We start from the raw sequence: 20,582 nt of genomic DNA on the forward strand, positions 1-20,582 counted from the left end.
GAGAATGTGCAAGAGAATTAGCAACTCCTCTAACCAGGATGTTTAATTTAAGCCTCAGTTCTGGTAAAGTGCCAATAGAGTGGAAAGAGGGGAAAATAGTTCCATTGCACAAGGGAGGCTCTAAGACTGAGGTTTCAAATTATAGACCAATCAATATATCTGGAGTGATGGTTAAGATTTTGGAGAAATTTGTAAAAATTAGAATTCAGGACTGGGTGGACAGCAATATGTTACTTTATAAGGGGCAACATGGTTTTGTGAAGGGTAGGTCTTGCCTAAGTAATTTGCTTACTTTCTATAATAAAGTAACAGTGGAGTTGGATAAAGGAAATCCTTACTCAGTGATACTGCTTGACTTTGCAAAGGCTTTTGACAGGATTCCACATCGAACTCTGTTACATAAGTTAGAGCAAATGGGTATGGATCCGAAGATGGTGATTTGGATTAAAGGATGGCTGGTGGACAGATATCAAAGAGTGGTTTACAGAGGAGCTGAATCCAGGAAAAGGGAAGTGACTAGTGGTGTGCCTCAGGGCTCAGTGCTTGGTCCTCTATTGTTTAATTTGTACATCAATGATATTGGAAATACCTTGAATGGAAATATCCACTTGTTTGCTGATGATGCAAAATTGAGAACAGCGATAATCAATTCAAATGATGTAAATATCTTACAGGATGACTTAAATAGGCTGACGGTATGGACTAAGGTAAATGGCTGTCAGTTTAACGTGGCTAAGTGTAAGGTGATGCACTTCGGGAGGATGACATTGCATGCTGTTTACTATATTAACGGAACTGAACTGCAAGAAGTTGATGAGACAAGAGACTTGGGAGTTCTTGTGGACAGATAACTTAAGTTTAAAGGGCATATTGCAAAGATTATCCCATCAAATTACATGGTTATTGAGGAACACTAACAAGCAGGGATAGGGAGGTTATTGTTCCACTCTATAAGGCATTAATAAGGTCGCATTTGGACTACTGTGCACAGATCTGGTTGCCAGGATTCCTTCGTGATGTGTGGAAGTGGTGGAGAGGATTCAGAGGCAGGTTACAAAGATTGTTGCAGGTCTGTGGGATGTTCCCTATGAGGATAGATGGATGATCTCTGGGCTCCAAAACTAGCTGATAGACGTAGCAGAGGAGATATGATAGAGTTATTTAAATTGTTAAAGGGATTTTACAGGATCGATGCTGATGATATTTTTAACACCAGTGCATGAAGTGAGAGAATGAGGGGCCATCCCTGGAGATTGTGTAAGAGTATGGTTAACAAGGTTGTTAGGACAAGATTTTTTACTTGGAGGGTTGTGAATGGATGGAATGCTCTGCCAGAGGTGGTTGTGAATGCTTCAACTCTGAATGAATTTAAGGAGAGATATGACAGTTATAGTGTAAATAATGGTTAGTGTGTCAATGTCGGGTCTCCTGCGATGAGTCTTTCGGCTCCATGGAGACACCGTTAAAATAATATTAATAAAAATAAAAATGATAATAATAATATGATGAATCTGAATTTTCCAATGAATTAATTCTTTTTAGAAATATTGTTCCAGAAGATGCACCCATTAATATTTTAAAATTCATAATTGCAAATAATTTGTCGGATATTTTATCCAAATATTACTACAACATTTAAAATATTATTGACTAGTCCAGTTATGGCCGCATCAGCAGAAAGGTCATTTTCCAAATTAAAATTAATAAAAACCTATTTGCGATCTTCTATGTCTCAAGAACATTTTTCGTCCCTGGCAATAATATCTATAGAGCATGAAATTGCAAAAAAATTGAATTTTGATAGCGTTATAAATGATTTTATTGATAAGCGCATTAGATTAAATAAAATTTAAGATATTAAGATTTCTTTTAAATCAAAAAAAAACCAACTAACGCCTTTTATTCCCTAATAGGGAGTAGGCGAAGCCTTTATACCCTATCTAGCTTAAGGAGACTGAGATTCTTTTAAATCTTAAGTTGTTATACATATATTTCATTCTTTAGAGTAAAAATGGATATTTTTATATTATTATTTATATTATAAATAAATCATTGTTCTGGCATATTTATATGATAATGTGTACTTACATAATAAAAAAACATATCATGTACATACAAACACATTTATTTTTTAACTAATTTTTTCCCTTTACTTAAATTGATGCTAACGAGCATACTTGTTTATTTATGTGCATAAATATTTTTCATATTTGATTTAATTAATTAACAAGATATTCTTCCATTTAAAATTTCCATAAATGTTACTAACTTTCAGAGGGGGGGGCCCCGTTTTTCCATTTCGCACAGTGCCCCGCAGAATGTAGAAACGGGCCTGTCAAGAGGTGATTGTAGCTGTAGAGGGGTATTTTGCAGATCTTACTGAGAACCACTACAGGGACAGGATAATGGTGCTGGAGCATTGCTGGAATAAATGTATTAGTCTTAAGGGAATTATGTTGAAAAATAAAAATGATTTTGAAATTATACATTCGTTTTTTCATTGTTAGGACGAGAACCTTTCAAACCACCCTCGTATATCAACTCCGTGGATAAGATTTGAATATTTCTGATAAAAATCTTATCCACAGATTTGCTGCTGACTGCACACAACATTCCTTTGTTATTTGACACATCTTTTAACTATGTAAATGAATAAACTTTATAGAATATCTATTTCTAAAACCCTATATTCTGGTCTGCAAATCACTTTTCAATGGAGTTCTGAAAAAGCTTCTTAATTTCATTGCTTGAAAAATTCAATCCTATCTCCTGTATTTTCTTCAATCTAACTTTAGACACCAACTAACTTTTTAACAAGAAAAAGTTTCTTTTGTTAAGATAACTTTTAATCCTTTTCATCATATAAAAATAAGAAAGTAGGTTCTCCTTCACTCGAGACATTACTTTACATCTAAGCGACTATTATTTCTAAAGAGATTCATCAAACCACGGAATACTGCTTTCACATTTAGAGTGACATCCTAAGAGCTCCCTATACACGTGCTTGACTATTGAGACCCAACTCTCACCAGATTTTTACATGCTCTTCCACAGAGATATAATGTAGTTGCTACTTCTTGTATTTTCAATAGATTTTTTTTCCACTATCACATCAGAATTGAGATTGGTTCATACCACTATCCATTAAATCTATTAAAACACTGACAGAAGTTAATCAACAATCCTTTGTGGTTCAACTTTTCTTTAACAAGATTTTCTTCCCCATTCATTCCTTCAAATGTCTCTATCTTTCAAACAGGCTCCTTTCATATGCAATTCGTAAACAGAATAATCTGTAGGTTTTCGAATCCATTCAAATTTCTAACCACAGAAATAGATCACATTAAAAATAGTTGTTAAAAGCTTTACCACTTAGTTACTAATTAAATTAAACTTGCCAAGAAATTATATTCTTGTTTCATCCTTTATCTAAGTATTCCTTTACATGAAGTATTATTATTATTATTATTATCATGAAGTGCAACAAGTGCCAGAAGGAATTATCGTCCGACGGAAGTCATATTATTATTATTATTATTAAACAAGACCTCATGGAGTCAAAGACTCATCTAGGAGGTCCTTTTATCTCACACACATCTCATCATACCGGGTCTTAAACACATTCAAACTCCTTGCAGACACCACACTCTCAGGCAAGGCATTCCAATCATTCACAACTCTGCACGAAAAAAACCTGCCTCTCACTCCCCTACTCACACCCTCTTTATACAGTTTCCAGGGATGACCTCTGGTTCTCCCCTGATCTCCCACTATTCGCTGTAGAACTTCTCCACCATTGATCCTATAGCAACCCCTTACCAACTTGTAGGTCTCTATCATATCTCCCCTCTTCCTTCTCTCCACTAGTCTCTGCAAATTACATCTTTTCAATCTTTCCTCATACTCGACATTCCAGAGGTCAGAAACTACCTTAGTCAGTCGCCTTTGGACCCTTTCCAACATCTCCTCATCCTTCTGAAAACCAGGTGACCAAATCTGGGCACAATAGTCCATGTGTGGCCTAATCAAAGCCTTATACAATGGAACAAGAATCTCCCTACTTCTACACGTCAGTGTCCTCCTCATCATTCCCAGAAGTCTTTGTGTTGTCTTCACAATTTTGGCGATGTGACCCCTAAATTTTAGATCCTTATCCACTATCACTCCCAGATCTCCTATTTCCTCTACTTCCAACAATATATTCTTACCAAGCATAAATTCTGCATCCCATCTTTGTTTTCCAAATTTTAAAACCTTACATTTTGCAACATTGAACTCACACCCCCATTTGCTTGCCCAATCACTCAATTTATTCAAGTCTTCTTGCAAGGCCACAACATCTTCACTACTCTTTATGGTTCTTCCCAACTTTGCATCATCTGCAAACAACTGAATATCTCCATCCAAATCTTTGCCAATATCATTAATATACAAGTTAAATAGTAATGGCCCTAAAACAGATCCCTGAGGCACTCCACTAGTGACTTTCCTTTTCCTGGATATTGCACCCCCATACACAACTTGTTGATACCTATCAGATAGCCAGTCTCCAATCCAATGCACTAATCTAATATCCAACCCTATCTGCTCTAGTTTGACTGTCAACTTATCATGAGGTACTCTATCAAAAGCTTTTGCGAAATCCAAGTATATTACTATGTATCCTTCTCCTCTGTCCAAGGAAACAGTCACTTTATTGTAATAAGCAAGTAGATTACTAAAACATGACCTCCCTTTAGCAAATCCATGCTGTCCATCAAAGATTATACCATTGTTGTCAACTCAACTCTGGATCCTAGTTCTCACAGGCTTCTCCACCAACTTAACCACAACACCTGACACACAGATAGGCCTATAGTTTGATGCTTGAGTTCGATCACCTCCTTTATGAATGAAGTGGCACAATCTTGCCCTCCTTCCACTCCTTAGGAACTTGACCAAGTGCAAGACTCGTATTAAAAAAATATGTCAAGGCAGGTGTCAACTCTCTGACACATTCCTTCAGAATACGCGGTGATATATTATCAAGTCCCACAGCCTTATTTACATCTAGTTTACTCAACTCCCCAAACACCTCTTGCTCACTTACAGTCAGTCTCTCCTCCCCATCATCAACTGCTCTTAATCTCTCCATGAAGTCACATTCACAAGATTGAAAGATCTTTATGAACTGCTCATTAAGTATCTCCACCACACATTCTGCAATAGCTGTCTTTATACCATTTCCTCCAATCAATGTCATCCTTCCATAATCATTCTTTCTTTTGCTGGCTACATATCGAAAGAACTCCCTAGGATTCTTTTTAGCTTCATTAGCTAACTGCTGTTCATACCTCTCTTTAGCTACTCTCACCAACCAAGTCACTCTCCTTGCCTGGTCTTTGTAGAACTCATGAAATTGGTTACTTCCACTTCTCTTATGCTGCCTCCACAATGCCCTTTTTCTCTGTATTGCATGCTTAATCTCTTTATTCATCCATCTCACACCTAACTTATTTAACCTTCTCACCCGTGGTATACATTTAGACATTGCATCCACTAAATATTTTTTGAAAATCCCCCAAGCTGCATTGATCTCTTTTCCAGCTAACTCCTCATTCCATGCTACACCTGCAAGCTATCTCCTGAGCTCTTCATAATCACCCCCCTTGTAGTTCCACATATACCCTTTTTTCACAGGGGTCCTTGCACTGCTGGCAACCACCCAAGTAATCACCTCATGGTCACTTTCACCAATTGGTGGATGATTTGATACCTCATTGATAATTACATCCTCCGATGAGATGACCAAATCCAAGACCCTTAATCCTCTTGTGCCCTCTGTTACATACTGTCTGAGGTAGTTATCCCTCAAAAACTCAAGAAACTCATTTTCTTTACTTCCAGTTGCTATCTCTTCATTCCAGTCTATATTGCCATAATTAAAATCACCCATAATGATCACCCTTTTCTTATTTGCTTGGCTTATTTGACTATACATTTCACTATCACCACCATCCACATTACCAGGTCTATAACAACATCCCACCAAGTATTTGATTCTATTCACCTCTATCTCACACCATACTGCCTCAAAACCACTGGCCCCATTTCCCCCTTGCATCTCTACCTTGTATGGACATAACTCTTTCTCTATCATCAATAGCACTCCCCCTCCCTTTTTACCCCTTCTATCCTCACGAAACACATCATACCTTTCCATCTCTATTCCTGTCAGGATGTCATCCTCATCTAACCATGTCTCACTTATTCCGACAATCTCTGGGTGCACAGACGCAATTAGTGCAACCATTTCATCCGCCTTGTTTCTTATACTTCTAGCATTGGTATACAAACACAACAACTCATTTCTGGATCTACAGCTAGTTCCACTGATACCACTCACTCGATGTGATCTCTCCATGCTGGACTGGGGCCATTTCCCTTTCTGCTTCTTCATTTTAGAACCCTTTGCAATTCCATCTGTTTCCTTTTGATCCCTGATCATCCCATTACTTTCCTGCCTACACATTCTCTCACCTCCTCTTGGAGCATCCACCTTTCTCACGCTGTGTATCCCTGTCCACCCTGAGCCTCCCCGTTTCCCTGCTCCTCTTGCACACCCATTCTCTCATTATCTATACTCATACCACTCACTTCCACATTCATTTCCACTCCTTCAATCTCTCCTGTCTTTCTCTCCTGCTCTTCCACATCACTCCCCTCTTGATCTGATTCATTCTCTCTATTCACTTCTCTACCTTCCAGCAGCAGTCTCTCCAAGCGACTCACACCATAACCACTCAAATGCAGTGCATCGCTCCCATACAGCTCACTTCGTCCCTCAAACTCATTCCACACATTAACAAACTGTACTCCCATCTCCTCACACATTTCAGCCAGAATATCATTCATAATCCTTGCTCTCCGCCTCATTTCACCACAATCATACCTAGGCAACACACTGACCACCCTTCCTGTCACACTATTCTCCTTTATCTTTCCAAGCAGTCTCCTGACATTCATTTTGACATGCTCTTTGTTCTCTCTCAAATCATTTGTTCCAATTAATACAATTAACTCTTTTGCTCGTTCCCGCCTCATGTTCAATGCCTCAATCACTCTACTCATTTTACCGCCTGGAAAACATACCTTGTGCATTTTATCCTCTAGCACACCTTTAATAATGGAGTCGCCATACAACGCCACTCGCTCATCTTTTGTTAACTCTTTCATGCCATCATGATTTATTTTAATAGTTTTGACCTGCATTCTCTTAATTTCATTCCGCATCCATTTCATTTCTTGCTTCATCCAATCCAATTCACCTTCTGAACCTCGCGACACATTCACTCTATCATTAAATCTTTCTAACTTTCTAACTCTCGACCCTCTCTTCTCACTTTCCCTCTCATTCATCCTTCTTTGTTTCCGTACTTTCGGTCCAACATACGTCCAACTTTCACTGTCATTCTTCTCACTTTCACTCTCACATATCTTTCTTTGTTTCCGTACTTTCGGACTAACATGCGTCCAACTTTCGCTATCATTCTTTTCACTTTTACTGTCATTCATCTTTCTTTGGTTTAGTACTTTCGTTCCAACATGCGTCCAACTTTCGCCATCAGTCATTCTTTTTTCGCTATCATTCATTCTTTCGATTTTTTTTACTTGCGGTTTCTGCACCACGCCATTTCTACTCTCATTCGTTCTCTCAATTTCGTTTCTTTCCGCCTCACTTTCGTCCCTTTTAACATCCGTAAATGCCTTAGGAATTTTCACTTTACATGTTCTGAAATTTCAGAAACAACATGGCAACGCAATCCAATGTCAAACGAGAGGAATGGAAGGGCCTATACTGCAGAGAGAACAAAGAAATGCCACCACCCATAGTGCAACTGACTATGCCATGGGTGACGCCGGAGGCAGAATCGGACGATGAACTGAAGAGACAAAAAAATACCGGTGAGTTATAATTTGAATTCCGTAAATTTATTACTAAAAAAAGGTTTAGAGAATATAAGCCAGCTTAGTAGATCTTGTCCAAGAACTCTTTATAAACAGAATAAACAAATAACAAAAAAGTAGCAAATATGAAGAGTCTGTTAAATTTATTAATTCAACAGTCGAAGAAGTCTTACAAAGGGTAAAAGACATTAAAACCAGCATGAACGTACTAACTGACAGGCAACAAAAATCAATGAAAGACACATTCGAACTCCGTCAAGAACTTAATTCCCTAAAACTACAATACGAACTTTTAAATCAACAACAACATAAAGAAGACCTTGTCATAAACGGGCTTCCAGAAACTGAATCCACAGAAAATCTCAGAGACGTAGTTTTAAAGTTAAGCCATACAATTGAAATCCCTCTTACAGGATAATGATATTCAGACCATAAATCGGATTCCCAGGACAAGGCTGGCCACAATCGCACCAGTCATAGACCAATAGATTATACAGGAATTGTGGTGAATGAAGTGAAGGTGAGTAGTCTATTGCAAAACCTCAATGTGAATACATCTGTGGGATTGGATGGTATACCAGCTCGTGTTTGTACGAATATGACCACGTACATGAAGCGGCTAAAGAATTGTCAGTGCTTTGGACCATTTTGTTTAATTTGAGTCTTGGGTCTGGGTTAGTCCTGAGGGGGTGGAAAGAGGGGAAAATAGTTCCACTGCATAAAGGAGGTTCCAAGACTGCTGTTGTAAATTACCAACCGATTAGCATATCAGGAATCGTTGTCAAGGTCTTAGAGAAATTAGTCAAGAGAAGAATACAGGATTGGATAGATGAAAATGGGATACGGTATGGGGGACAACATAGTTTGGGGAAGGGTAGATCATGCCTCAGTAACTTGCTCGCGTTTTATATCACAGTGACAGCTGAACTGGATAAGGGTAATGGGTGTACAGTGATTCTACTGGACCTTGCCAAGGCCTTTGACAGGATACCACATGGAACTCTAATCAGTAAACTGGAGCAGATGGGGATGGATATAGGGTTGGTGAGATGGATAGGAGGGTGGTTCATGGAGAGATACCAGAGAGCGGTTTATTCAGGAGTGGAGGACCACCAATGTGGGAGGACTGGGCTAGAGAAAATGGATGCCAATTTAATGTGGCAAAGTGTAAGGTTATGCATTTTGGAGTAAAAAGATTAGCAGCAGTATATCACATTGGTGGAACCGTACTCCAGGAGATCGATGAGGCCAGAGATTTGGGAGTGTTGGTGGATAGGGAGTTGACGTTTAGGGGGCACATTGCAAAAGTGGCTAAATCAGCTCATCAAATCACTTAGTTGCTGAAAAATACTTTAACAAGCAGAGACAAACAAGTTATTGTTCCACTATATCGAGCCTTGATAAGACCCCATCTAGACAACTGTGTCCAGATATGGGCGCCAGGGTTTCTTCTTGATGGGGAGGAGGTGGTAAGAATCCAGAGATGAGTGACCAAGATGATAGCAGGTCTGTTGAATAAACCTTATGAGAACAGGTTGAACATTTGTGGGTTGCAAAAATTGGTTGAGAGGTGGAAAAGGGGTGATATGATTGAGACATTCAAATTACTGAAGGGTTTCTATAGGATTAATCCAGAAGATATTTTTGAGAATAGGACTAGTAGTGGGAGGACTAGGGGCCATACATGGAAGCTGGGGAAGAATGTAGTCAGCAGGGGTGTTAGAGCTAGGTTTTTTACTTGGAGAGTGGTGAATGTGTGGAATAAGCTGCCAGAGTCAGTTGTGGGTGCTATGACCGTGAATGAGTTCAAGGCGAGGTATGATAGATACTGTGTGAATGTCGAATAATTGTTCTTGACATGATGTTAGGGCCTCCCTCGATGAGTCTGTCGACTCCTTGGAATTGCCCGAAATAATAATAATAGTTCGTCTGACAAGCAAGGCTACAAGAGACAATCTCATAAAAGCCAGCAGACTGGAAAAAAAACAGTTGTCAAGGACTTAAACGCATCGCAAACAATACACCAATCTTTCTATCTGAGTATTTAACACCAATCAGAATCTGTTGTACCAAGCAAGAAAAGCAAAAACAGAAAAAAAATTATAAATTTTTGTAGATCAAAGACGGCAAAATATTCTTGGGAAAGTCACAAACTTCAAAGTCTATACAAATAAAAAGCTTGGAAGACGTATATAGGCTGCCAGAGTGAAACAAAAGACTCTAATTTAGTTCAAAAAGAAGACCTCAACACAACAAAAATGAATGTGAACCATCAGATAGATGTAATTATACCAGAATACATCAGAAATTGCACACTCGCTTGATGCATGGAACAACACACAGTACAAGCAAGAGGACTCCCAATCTTGCATATTAACATCAGAAGCATCCTAAAACATTGGTTATTGTTACAGGCTTATCTGAGGTATTACACCAGTATTATTGATATACTGGTCCTAACAGAAGTATCCATAACTAATGACGAAGCGACTGCTTTCCAAATTCCAGGCTTCCAATAACATAGATCATGCTGCCAAACAAAAAGAGGGGGTAGAATATCAATATTTATCGAACATAAATTAATAGCAAAAGAAACAGCCTATCAGTATGAACATGCTTTGCATGTTCAGCTTTGCATCGAAATCACTAATACCAGCAATAGACAGCATCCCATAATACTAAATGCCATTTACAGGCCACCAAACTTAAACATGATAAAATTCTTGCACGAACTCAAATGCTAGCTTTCACCCCAAGAAATATGCTCAACCAAATACCTAATGATAATCGGCGACATAAACATAAATATTGCAAACGAAAACCAGAACAACACTGTACAATACCTAGACATGCTATCCATGTATACAACAATAACATCATGTACTAGAGAAGAAATATTCGGAAATACTATCACTGCTTCCTGCCTAGATCATATAAACGTCTGAGCACCACCAAACAGTTACACTGCATCAGTCATAAAGTACAAAGTAGCAGATCATTACTTCACGGCTCTAAACCTGCACACAAAGACAATACCCATACAATGCCCCACAGAAGAAAAGCAACACAAAATAATAATAGACGAAGAAATAGTCAACCACGAAATAAGAAAAACTGACTGGGAACATGTGGCATCAGATATCTTATACAACAACATTAAACTCACACTGGAGGAAATATATATATAAGAAAGCTGCAAAGAAAATCAGAATTCGTTCAAAAACAACCCAGAATCCTTGGATAACATAAAACTTAATCCTAGAAATACACAGAAAGGACTCTCCATGGAAAGAATTAAAGCGATATCCAAATAACACAGCATTAAAAACTGAATACAAGATAACAAGGAATCGCCTTACAACACAAATAAGAAATGCAAAAAGAAACTAACTACTACAGAGACAAATTAACCTCTGCACAAAACAACATGAAACAAACCTGGCATCTAATCAATGAGATGCTAGATTGTGCTCCCAACACCACTGCCTCTGAAACCATAAAACACAGCTTCATGAAAGATGCAAAACCTATCCAACAACTAGCAAATGACTTTAACCAATACTTTGCAGACTCCATCCAAGAACTGCATAGAAATATTCCTCCAATCACAAAACGTGATCCTCCACTTGGACCACAATCAAAACAGACATTATGGTTCCCAACCATAAAAGAAGCAAAACTTCTCTCTGTAATACATCAAATCAAACCAAACAAAGGCCCAGGAACTGATGGAATAAGACCTAAGGATATCAAGCAATATGCAACTAGCTTAGGTCCTATCCTACTAAATAAATAAAATATTAAAAACAGGACAGATACCAAGTATGCTAAAGACCACCATAATCACACCCATATAGAAACATGGAAAAAGAAGTTTAATCAACAATTACAAATCCATAGTAACATTACCAATTATCAATCAAATTATGGAGCGGATCGTACTGAAGAAACTCACAGCATATACAGAGACCTTTCCTATTATCCCCAGAACACAATATGGTTTTCAGAAAAATAAGGAAACAACATCTCTCCTGGAAGACTTTACAGACGTAATTAATACCGCCTTAGACAAAAACAAAATTGCCATGGTAGTCTTTATTGATCTAACTAAAGCATTTGATACACTCACACATCAATCCTTGTTAGAAAAGCTGAGGCATGCTGGAATAGAAGGGCCTCTGCACAGGTGGTTTACAAACTCCCTCCAAAATAGAAAGCATATCACACGTATCGGGTCAAACCGAGGTAGAGAGCTACCAGTAACCTGTGGAGTGTCACAGGGAGCTGTACTCTCCCCAACTCTATTCGACATTTACACGCACGATAATAATCAGCTACCTCTCAAAGGTAAGATATTCCAATACGCAGACGATACAACGATAATATCCATCCATAATAACGCAAGCATAGCCCAAACAAATATGCAACATGACATAAATCTGATCACAGACTGGCTCACAAAAAACTCCATACACCTAAACTCAGATAATCCAAAATTAATGATATTCAGAAATCCACTGACTCGAACAGTTGATAACAAATATATAACCATCCAACATCCACTCTCCAACATAAAAAAACACACAGAACAGTAAAACCACTACAATTACTCAGGTTGAAACAATACGATATCTTGGAATTTATTTCGATGCAGATATGAACTGGAATAGCCACATAAACCATCTACACAACAAACTCCAAACAATAACTGGCAAACTCTACATGTTAAAAGACATAGTTCCCGCACGTCAAAAAACACTAATATACAAAGCACTATGCCAAAAAATACTAAGATACGCAATAACAACGTATGCTTTCTGTGCTCCCTACAAACTAAATAGATTAATGTCATTACAGTTCAAAACGATAAAACTGATCTATTGGGAACAAAGAGACAATAATGATTTTATATACACGGCAATGTCAGAACACAAAATACTGACAGCAAAACATTTATGTCTCTATGCAGCTTTGCTAAAACATTATTTCGATGCCAACTACAGGACAGTCAGAAATACATACTGTATAACAAGACCTCAGACAACTAATTATATCGCATATAAATGCAATAATCACTAAGGAAAGGCCACACGAAACTTCTACATCCCAGACATGATAAACAAATTACCTTTTGAATACAGAAACCTTACAAACTGAAAAGAGCTCTAAGGACATACTATGAACAAGAAACACGCACCCAAAATACCATACAAACTTAATGAAACACAATATATTCATTCAGGCTCCCAGTTCAGCGATGCATCAAGACATTCCATGTTATCGTATATGTGTGTGTGTGTGTGCAAGCGAATTTCTCAATCAACGGCTGCAGTGGAAATCAAACCAATTAAACACAGATTTGATAGATTTGATTTCGTAGCTTCCCATCACAGCAAACAAACCAATAAATAATAACTAACTGGTGTCATCCTCAGATAAGCTAACAAGTAAGCTTCGAGGATGTAAGCTGAGAAATTACATCTCATCCAAGATTTAAAAAAAAAAAATTATGGGCAACCCCACGGAGTCCTTAGACTCATTGAGGGAGGCCCTGAACATCATGTCAAGAACAACTATTCAACATTCACACAGTATCTGTCATACTTTGCCTTGAACTCATTCACAACAGACTCTGGCAGCTTATTCCACTCATTTACCACCCTCCAAGTAAAAAACCTAGCTCTAACACCTTTGCTAACCACACTCTTGCCCAGTTTCCATGGATGGCCCCCTAGTCCTTGCACCACCAGTCCTGTTCTCAAAAATATCCTCTGAATTAATCTTATAGAAACCCTTCAGTAATTTGAATGTCTCAATTATAAGCTTACATTTTGCCAGATTAAATTGACATCCATTCTCCTTAGCCCAGCCCTCCAATCTATTCAAATCATCCTGCAAAGTTTTGACATCATGTGCATACACTATTGCTCTACCCAACATTGCATCATCAGCAAACAAATGAACAGTTCCTCTCAGATCCTTTCCTATATCGTTAATGAACAAATTAAATAGTAGTGGTCCAAGAACAGAACCCTGCAGCACACCACTAGTCACAGGCCATCCTTTGGACTCTACTCCTGAATAAACCACTCTCTGATATCTCTCCATCAACCACCCTCCTATCCATCTCACCAACCCTATATCCATCCCCATATACTGCAGTTTACTGATTAGAATTTCATGTGGTATCCTGTCAAAGGCCTTAGCAAGGTCCAGTAGTATCACTGTAAACCCATTACCCTGGATAAGGTAATGGGTTTATAAACCGTCACTGTATTATAAAACGTGAGCAAGTTACTGAGGCATGATCTACACTTCACAAAACCACTGTCCCCAATACAGCATCCCATTTTCATCTATCCATTCCTGTATTTTTCTCTTGACTACTTTCTCCAGTCTTGGAACCTCCTTTATGCAGTGATACTATTTTTACCTCTTTCTACCCCCTCAGGACTAACCCAGACCCAAGACTCAAATTAAACAAAATGGTCAAGGGCACTGACAATTCTTTAGCCGCTTCTCTTATGAGACGAGATGGTATATCATCCAATCCCGCAGATGAATTGACATTTGAGGTTTTGTAATAGACTATTCACCTCCAATTCATTCACCACAATTCCCGTGAAAGATATTCGTTCCTTCATTCCTGCCACCACCAGGATGATATACAGTGGTATCTCGCTAATCCGAACTAATAAAAACCGTGCTCGTTCGGATTAGCGAAAAGTGTGGATTAACGAGTTTTCCCCCAAGAGACAACAATAACTAGCGTTTAAGACAAATATAATCAGATTCTAATGGTACATCAATTTAATTCTGTAAATAAATGAAGTAACTGATAGAAAAAAAAGCTACTGTTTGTAATGTAAAAAAATAAAAATTAATACAGCATACAAGTTTATTTTAGTAAAACATTTAGTTTGTATGTATCTGTATTGTTGAGGATTCTGATTTAATAAAATTGCATAGTTCAGTACATAATTTAATTTGCGTAAAAATATCACTTTCTGGTACACAACACAAAAAAAAAAGTTTTTTGATTTCTTTGTAAAAAAGTCACTGATTTTCTTTGGCTTCTTGGAAGCTAAACTTTTTTCGAATCCTTCTTCTCGGAGCTGCATTAGCAATAAAATTTTGTGGAATGGCGTATCATTCTGCTTAGCCCATTCTATACACATATTAAAACTGTCACCCTTCATATTTTACTTTTTTTTCTTAAAGTTCTTTATCGTCATCTAATTCATTCTGTAGCGTGATATTTATAATTTCAGAATCTGATTTCATTTCGATTTCACTTTCGGTTCTACCTTTAATCTATTCCATAATATCTGTTTGAGAAATTTCAATATCTGGATTTATATTTTTAACCAAATTATGCATGTTTTGAATTTCCTCTTTTTGTGTATCACCGTAGTTATACTATACTGTAATAATAATAAAATAAATAATAATAGTTAAAATAATAATTATTTTAAAAAAATAGTACACAAAATAATAATACACGATAAATAAAAATTTTTCTCTTTCAATCTGCAGTTTGGATTACTGGAGGGTTCGGACTAGCGAGATACCACTGTACTCTTGCAAAGTGCTCGCTCTGTAATTCCGCTATATCAACTGATTCAGTTACCTCCTTACCATCAGCATTCCTTAAAATCATTCTGCCATATACAATTTTTCTTTTACTTGCAGCATATCGAAAAAACTGTTTGGGATTCCCTTTAGCTTGCATGGCTAAGTCCCTTTCATAATCCGCTTTTGCTTTTCTTACCACACTCGTTACCCTTCTGGCTGCACTTCATACTGTTCGTGTGCCTGCAGGTCACCTTTCTCCTTAAATTCCCTCCACAGTTGTTTCTTTTTTTGCAGCTTAAGCTTAATGGCGTTATTCATCCATTTAACCCCTACTTGGTTTACTATTCGGACTCTAGGTATACAGTCAGCCATTACCTCCTGCAAACGCTCCTTAACCACCACCTCCCATGCACTATCAACATCCAGCCCTTGCAGTTTTACATGCCATGGCATTGAACCAAGCAATCTCCTAAGCTTGTCATACTTACCAGCCTGGTAATTCTACATATACCCTGTCTTAATTGAAAATTCCACACATTTAGCCACCTCCCAGGTCAAGACCTTATGATCAAGCTCACCAATTGGTGGCGTGGTCATATTCATTACAGTCAAATTCTCAGATGCAATTACTAGGTCAAGCAATCTGAACCCCTAGTGTTTTCCATTACATGCTGTCTCAGATAGTTATCCCTTAATAGTTGCATAAAATCGAATTCCTTCCTCCCATGTGTCCTCTCCTTCTTCCAATCAATGTTACCATAGTTGAAATCTCCCATAATAATTATTCTCCTTCCACTCATTGCATCTATTTGCTTATGCATACTATATCCACCATCCATTCCATCACCTGATTTATAGCAGCACCCAACTGTATATTTTGTTCTGCTAGTCTTAATCTCACACAAATAGCCTCAAATGTGCTCTTTTCTCTATCCTGTAGTTCCACTTCTATACTTCTTGGTTGTAGCTCATCAGCTATCATCAATAACACTCCTCCCTCCATTTTATTCTCCCTGTCACTCCTGAACACACCATACCCCTCACATTCAATCCCATTAGTTGTGTCATCTTCTGTCAGCCGTGTTTCACTAATGCCAATAACCTGTGGTCTGGAAGTGCCAACCAAGCCAAAAATTCTTTCTTCTTGTTCCTAATACTCCTGGCATTAGTATACATGAAATGCAGAAGCCCGTTAGTCCCACCCCTATCCTGATGCCTTATACTAACTATCCCATTCTGATTTGTTGTCCTTCGTACTAGCTTAAGCATATTTTACATATTCTTACACTCAACTGCCTCCCTGATGTCTCCATATCCACTCTTCCCCCCCCCCCCTTAATAACTCTAGTTTCCCTGATTCTGCACATTCACTTTCACCTCATTCAATAACACTTTTTCCAGTCTCCACATACCAAATCCATTCAGATGCAAACCATCCATCTTGTATAAATCCTTTCACCCATCAAACTCACTCCACACCACTCCTCCTGCATAATCTGCACATAGTCATTTGCAATTATAGCCCTCCTTCTCAACTCTTCTGTCATATCACTGCAACAGACTCACTATCTTAACTCTCTCTCTTTTCTTTTGCTACCTCTAGTAATTCCTTCAAGTACTCTCTTGTAGCAATTTTTTCTCCTTTTAAATCATTCGTTCCTGCCACCACCATCATTTCTTTCACCCTCTGCTTTTGCGCTCTAATAGACTCACATCCTTAATTTTCGCACCCAGTAAGTACAATTTTGTCAAACTCTCAAAATAGTTGAAACTGTTGCAATTCATCATCAAAATGCATAATATCTATATCTTTCTTATTGATATCTTTTAATTTTTCCATACAGCTCGGGGTCCATGGCGGCTGCAGGATCCGACACCCACTTGATTCACTAATCTTTTCACTCCAAAATGCATAACCTTACATTTTGCCACATTAAATTGACATCCATTCTCCTTAGCCCAGTCCTCCAATCTATCCAAATCATCCTGCAAAATTTTGACATCATGTGCATTCACTATTGCTCTACCCAGGAACTAGCCAAACTAGGCAACCCCCTAGGGTGCAAAACTTCAAGCTATGCTTTATTCATACTTTACTAAAATATCAAAATTAAATAGTGATATATGATTTAGGTATCGATTCTTTTTCCTTATCCCTCACACATCATACTATTTTACTATTTAACTCTTAGTTCTTTTTTGTTCCTTACCTAAATGATTTGAACTTACCGCTATTTAAAATTCAGTTAAGATAAATATTTTAAAACGTTAACATTTTAAAATATTAAATTTTGGTAATTTATAACTATTTTTTTGTAAATGAATTAAAAAAGAAAATAAAAAAAAGTCCTATTAATTTAACCTGAGAGACAATTTTATTTTGTTTAATGTCAATTAGAAACATTTTAGTTTATGAAATAAGGGGCACACTTGTAAATGTTGCCTAGGGTGCAAAATAACCTGGCACCGACAGTGGCTCTACCCAACTTTACATCATCGGCAAACAAATGAACAGTTCCTCTCAGATCCTTTCCTATATCATAAATCAAGTATCTTCATGACTAGCTGATGACTTCGCATCAAATGCCTTTTATACATTGCTATGCATTATGGGATCAGCCTCTATATACAAGTAACCTAGTCATGAAGATATGTGCAAACTTTGCTTACTTTTAGATAAAGACTAAACAAGAATATAATTTCTTGGAAAGTTTAATTTAATTTCTAACCAATTGGAAAAACTTTCTACAACTATCTCTTATCCAGATTATTTTAACAATAAGGGAGAGTTAACATTTTTACTACTACTATTAATGAATTTTGCACTAATTCAATTTGAATCTAGCTGCTATTGATGAAACCTCAATAAACTTTGAAACCAGTCTGGGGAGTGTCCATAATGCATAGCAACATACACTTCTGAAACGAAGTGTGTTTTGCATTTGCATACTAAGGCAGTTGATGTGAAGTGATTCGCCTTTGTATACAAGTGGCCTAGTTCTGAAGATACTTCACATGGAAACTTTGCTTACACTTTGATAAAGGACTAAACAAGAATATAATTTTTTAGCAAGTTAAATTTAATAGAATAACAAGCTCACTTTTTGGTCTAATGGTTTCACCAGGTCTTTCCATCAACAAAACCATTAAAAAAAATTACATGCTCATCTTTCAACCTCTCAAAAGGAAGTTGATTGACTGCATAGCCATTCCTGACGTGAAAAGCATTCTTAACACTTAACAGTATATATGAAAATACTTCATCCCCTTGTCTTCAGATACCATTCCACTAAGGTGTGGAAGATTTTCTCGTTTCTAGATTCAGTCACAGATAGGCTTCTCCTGTTGGCTTTCCTTGTGGTTTATCAAATTCCTTATCCTACTTTAGCCAATCCAGTAAATCCATAGTTGTTTGTTTCATTGAAAAGCAGAATTAAATCAATTATATGAGCCAAAACACCTAAATGCACTCTCAGCACAGATTTCTTTAGCAGGATGGGCAAGTCCTATAGACAATCAGTTTACTTATGGAAAGATTACAATGAGAGCTATGCAGCACACTACATCATCATAATCACAGCAGATTTAATGGGTTAGATTTATTCCCTGTGCCCCTAACTCATGAGGGGTGTGGGGGATAAATAAAAATAAAAAGCTTCTAGGCTCAGTTAATAGATTTTTAATCATTGTTAGGACTCCTGTACATTCTATGTATTGTGTGTATTTTCCTCATACTCTTTTTGTCAGTCTCCATGTCTGCTGCATAAGATAATGGACAAAAAGTAGTAACCTGTGCTAACTTCAGTGGGAACTGATTATCCCAAAAGTAGACTACTTAAAAAAACTTAATAAGACTACCATTAATAAAACTTTCACCCATTGAAATTCTCCTCAATATTTCCAAATATATATTTTGGGATAGTCAGATGAGACAACTTTCTTAAGAAAGCAGTCTCACCAACAAGTCAATAAATTCTCTTTCATTCTTATCATGAGGGGTGTGGGGGATAAATAAAAATAAAAAGCTTCTAGGCTCAGTTAATAGATTTTTAATCATTGTTAGGACTCCTGTACATTCTATGTATTGTGTGTATTTTCCTCATACTCTTTTTGTCAGTCTCCATGTCTGCTGCATAAGATAATGGACAAAAAGTAGTAACCTGTGCTAACTTCAGTGGGAACTGATTATCCCAAAAGTAGACTACTTAAAAAAACTTAATAAGACTACCATTAATAAAACTTTCACCCATTGAAATTCTCCTCAATATTTCCAAATATATATTTTGGGATAGTCAGATGAGACAACTTTCTTAAGAAAGCAGTCTCACCAACAAGTCAATAAATTCTCTTTCATTCTTATCATGAGATTTTTATCAAATCAATGTTTGAATAATTTAAGTCTCCTATAATATGATAATCACTTGCTTAGGACCCATCAGGGTAATTTGGGAATGCATTTTGGATCCACCACATCTGCAGCAACACTCAACCATATATTTTATGTTAGCCTCGACTACACACTAGATAACATAAAACTGACTGCAACATAGACATTATTATTATTGCTTTCATGCATTTCTACCCTAACTGAGCTCAAATCATACCATTAGTAGTTTCCCATTCTCTTCTATCCTCCCTAAAAATACTTTAACCATTACACTCAACCAGTTACTACATCCAACTCTGATAGAAATGTTTCATTAATGCCTATAATCCTGGCCAAAAAATATTCATCAAGGCAACAAACTCTGTTCCTTTGTTTCTGATGCTTCTTGCATTTGTTTATAGTCACAACAAGTTACCTCCTGGCTTTTTTCTATACAGAGACAGGCCCAGAAACTCTGAATCCTTTCCAGCCCTTCACCATATTCATAACCATGTTCAATGACATTTATATCTTCACACTCATACAATAGTTGAATTTACACAACTGTCTTAACCCAATTAAGAATTTCTCCAGGTTACTGATGCCAAAAGTTACCTTCAATGCCACAAAAACGCAGTCCTGCCTTTTCTCTTGCAAAAGGGATCTCAGCTCACCTTCCTTCATCCTCAGTAAT

General features: G+C 37.3%; 1 protein-coding gene across 5 annotated transcripts in view; it reads right to left on the minus strand.

Moving 5' to 3' along the window:
- Positions 1-2,185: 2,185 nt before the first annotated feature.
- LOC150098154 (alpha-ketoglutarate dehydrogenase component 4-like) overlaps positions 2,186-20,582 on the minus strand; it is a 165,935-nt gene continuing 147,538 nt past the window's right edge. For all 5 annotated transcript variants that reach the window (XM_090406419.1, XM_090406418.1, XM_090406415.1 and 2 more), the window contains exon 4: positions 2,186-2,422. In XM_090406419.1, coding sequence (XP_090262545.1) covers positions 2,390-2,422 — 33 coding nt within the window. In that variant the 3' untranslated portion in view covers positions 2,186-2,389. The remainder of the gene's footprint in view (positions 2,423-20,582) is intronic.

The sequence above is a fragment of the Typopeltis vanoorti genome, chromosome 16 (assembly GCF_054136105.1).
Source record: "Typopeltis vanoorti isolate ZY-2024b chromosome 16, IOZ_Tvanoo_1.0, whole genome shotgun sequence".
Taxonomy (NCBI): domain Eukaryota; kingdom Metazoa; phylum Arthropoda; class Arachnida; order Uropygi; family Thelyphonidae; genus Typopeltis; species Typopeltis vanoorti.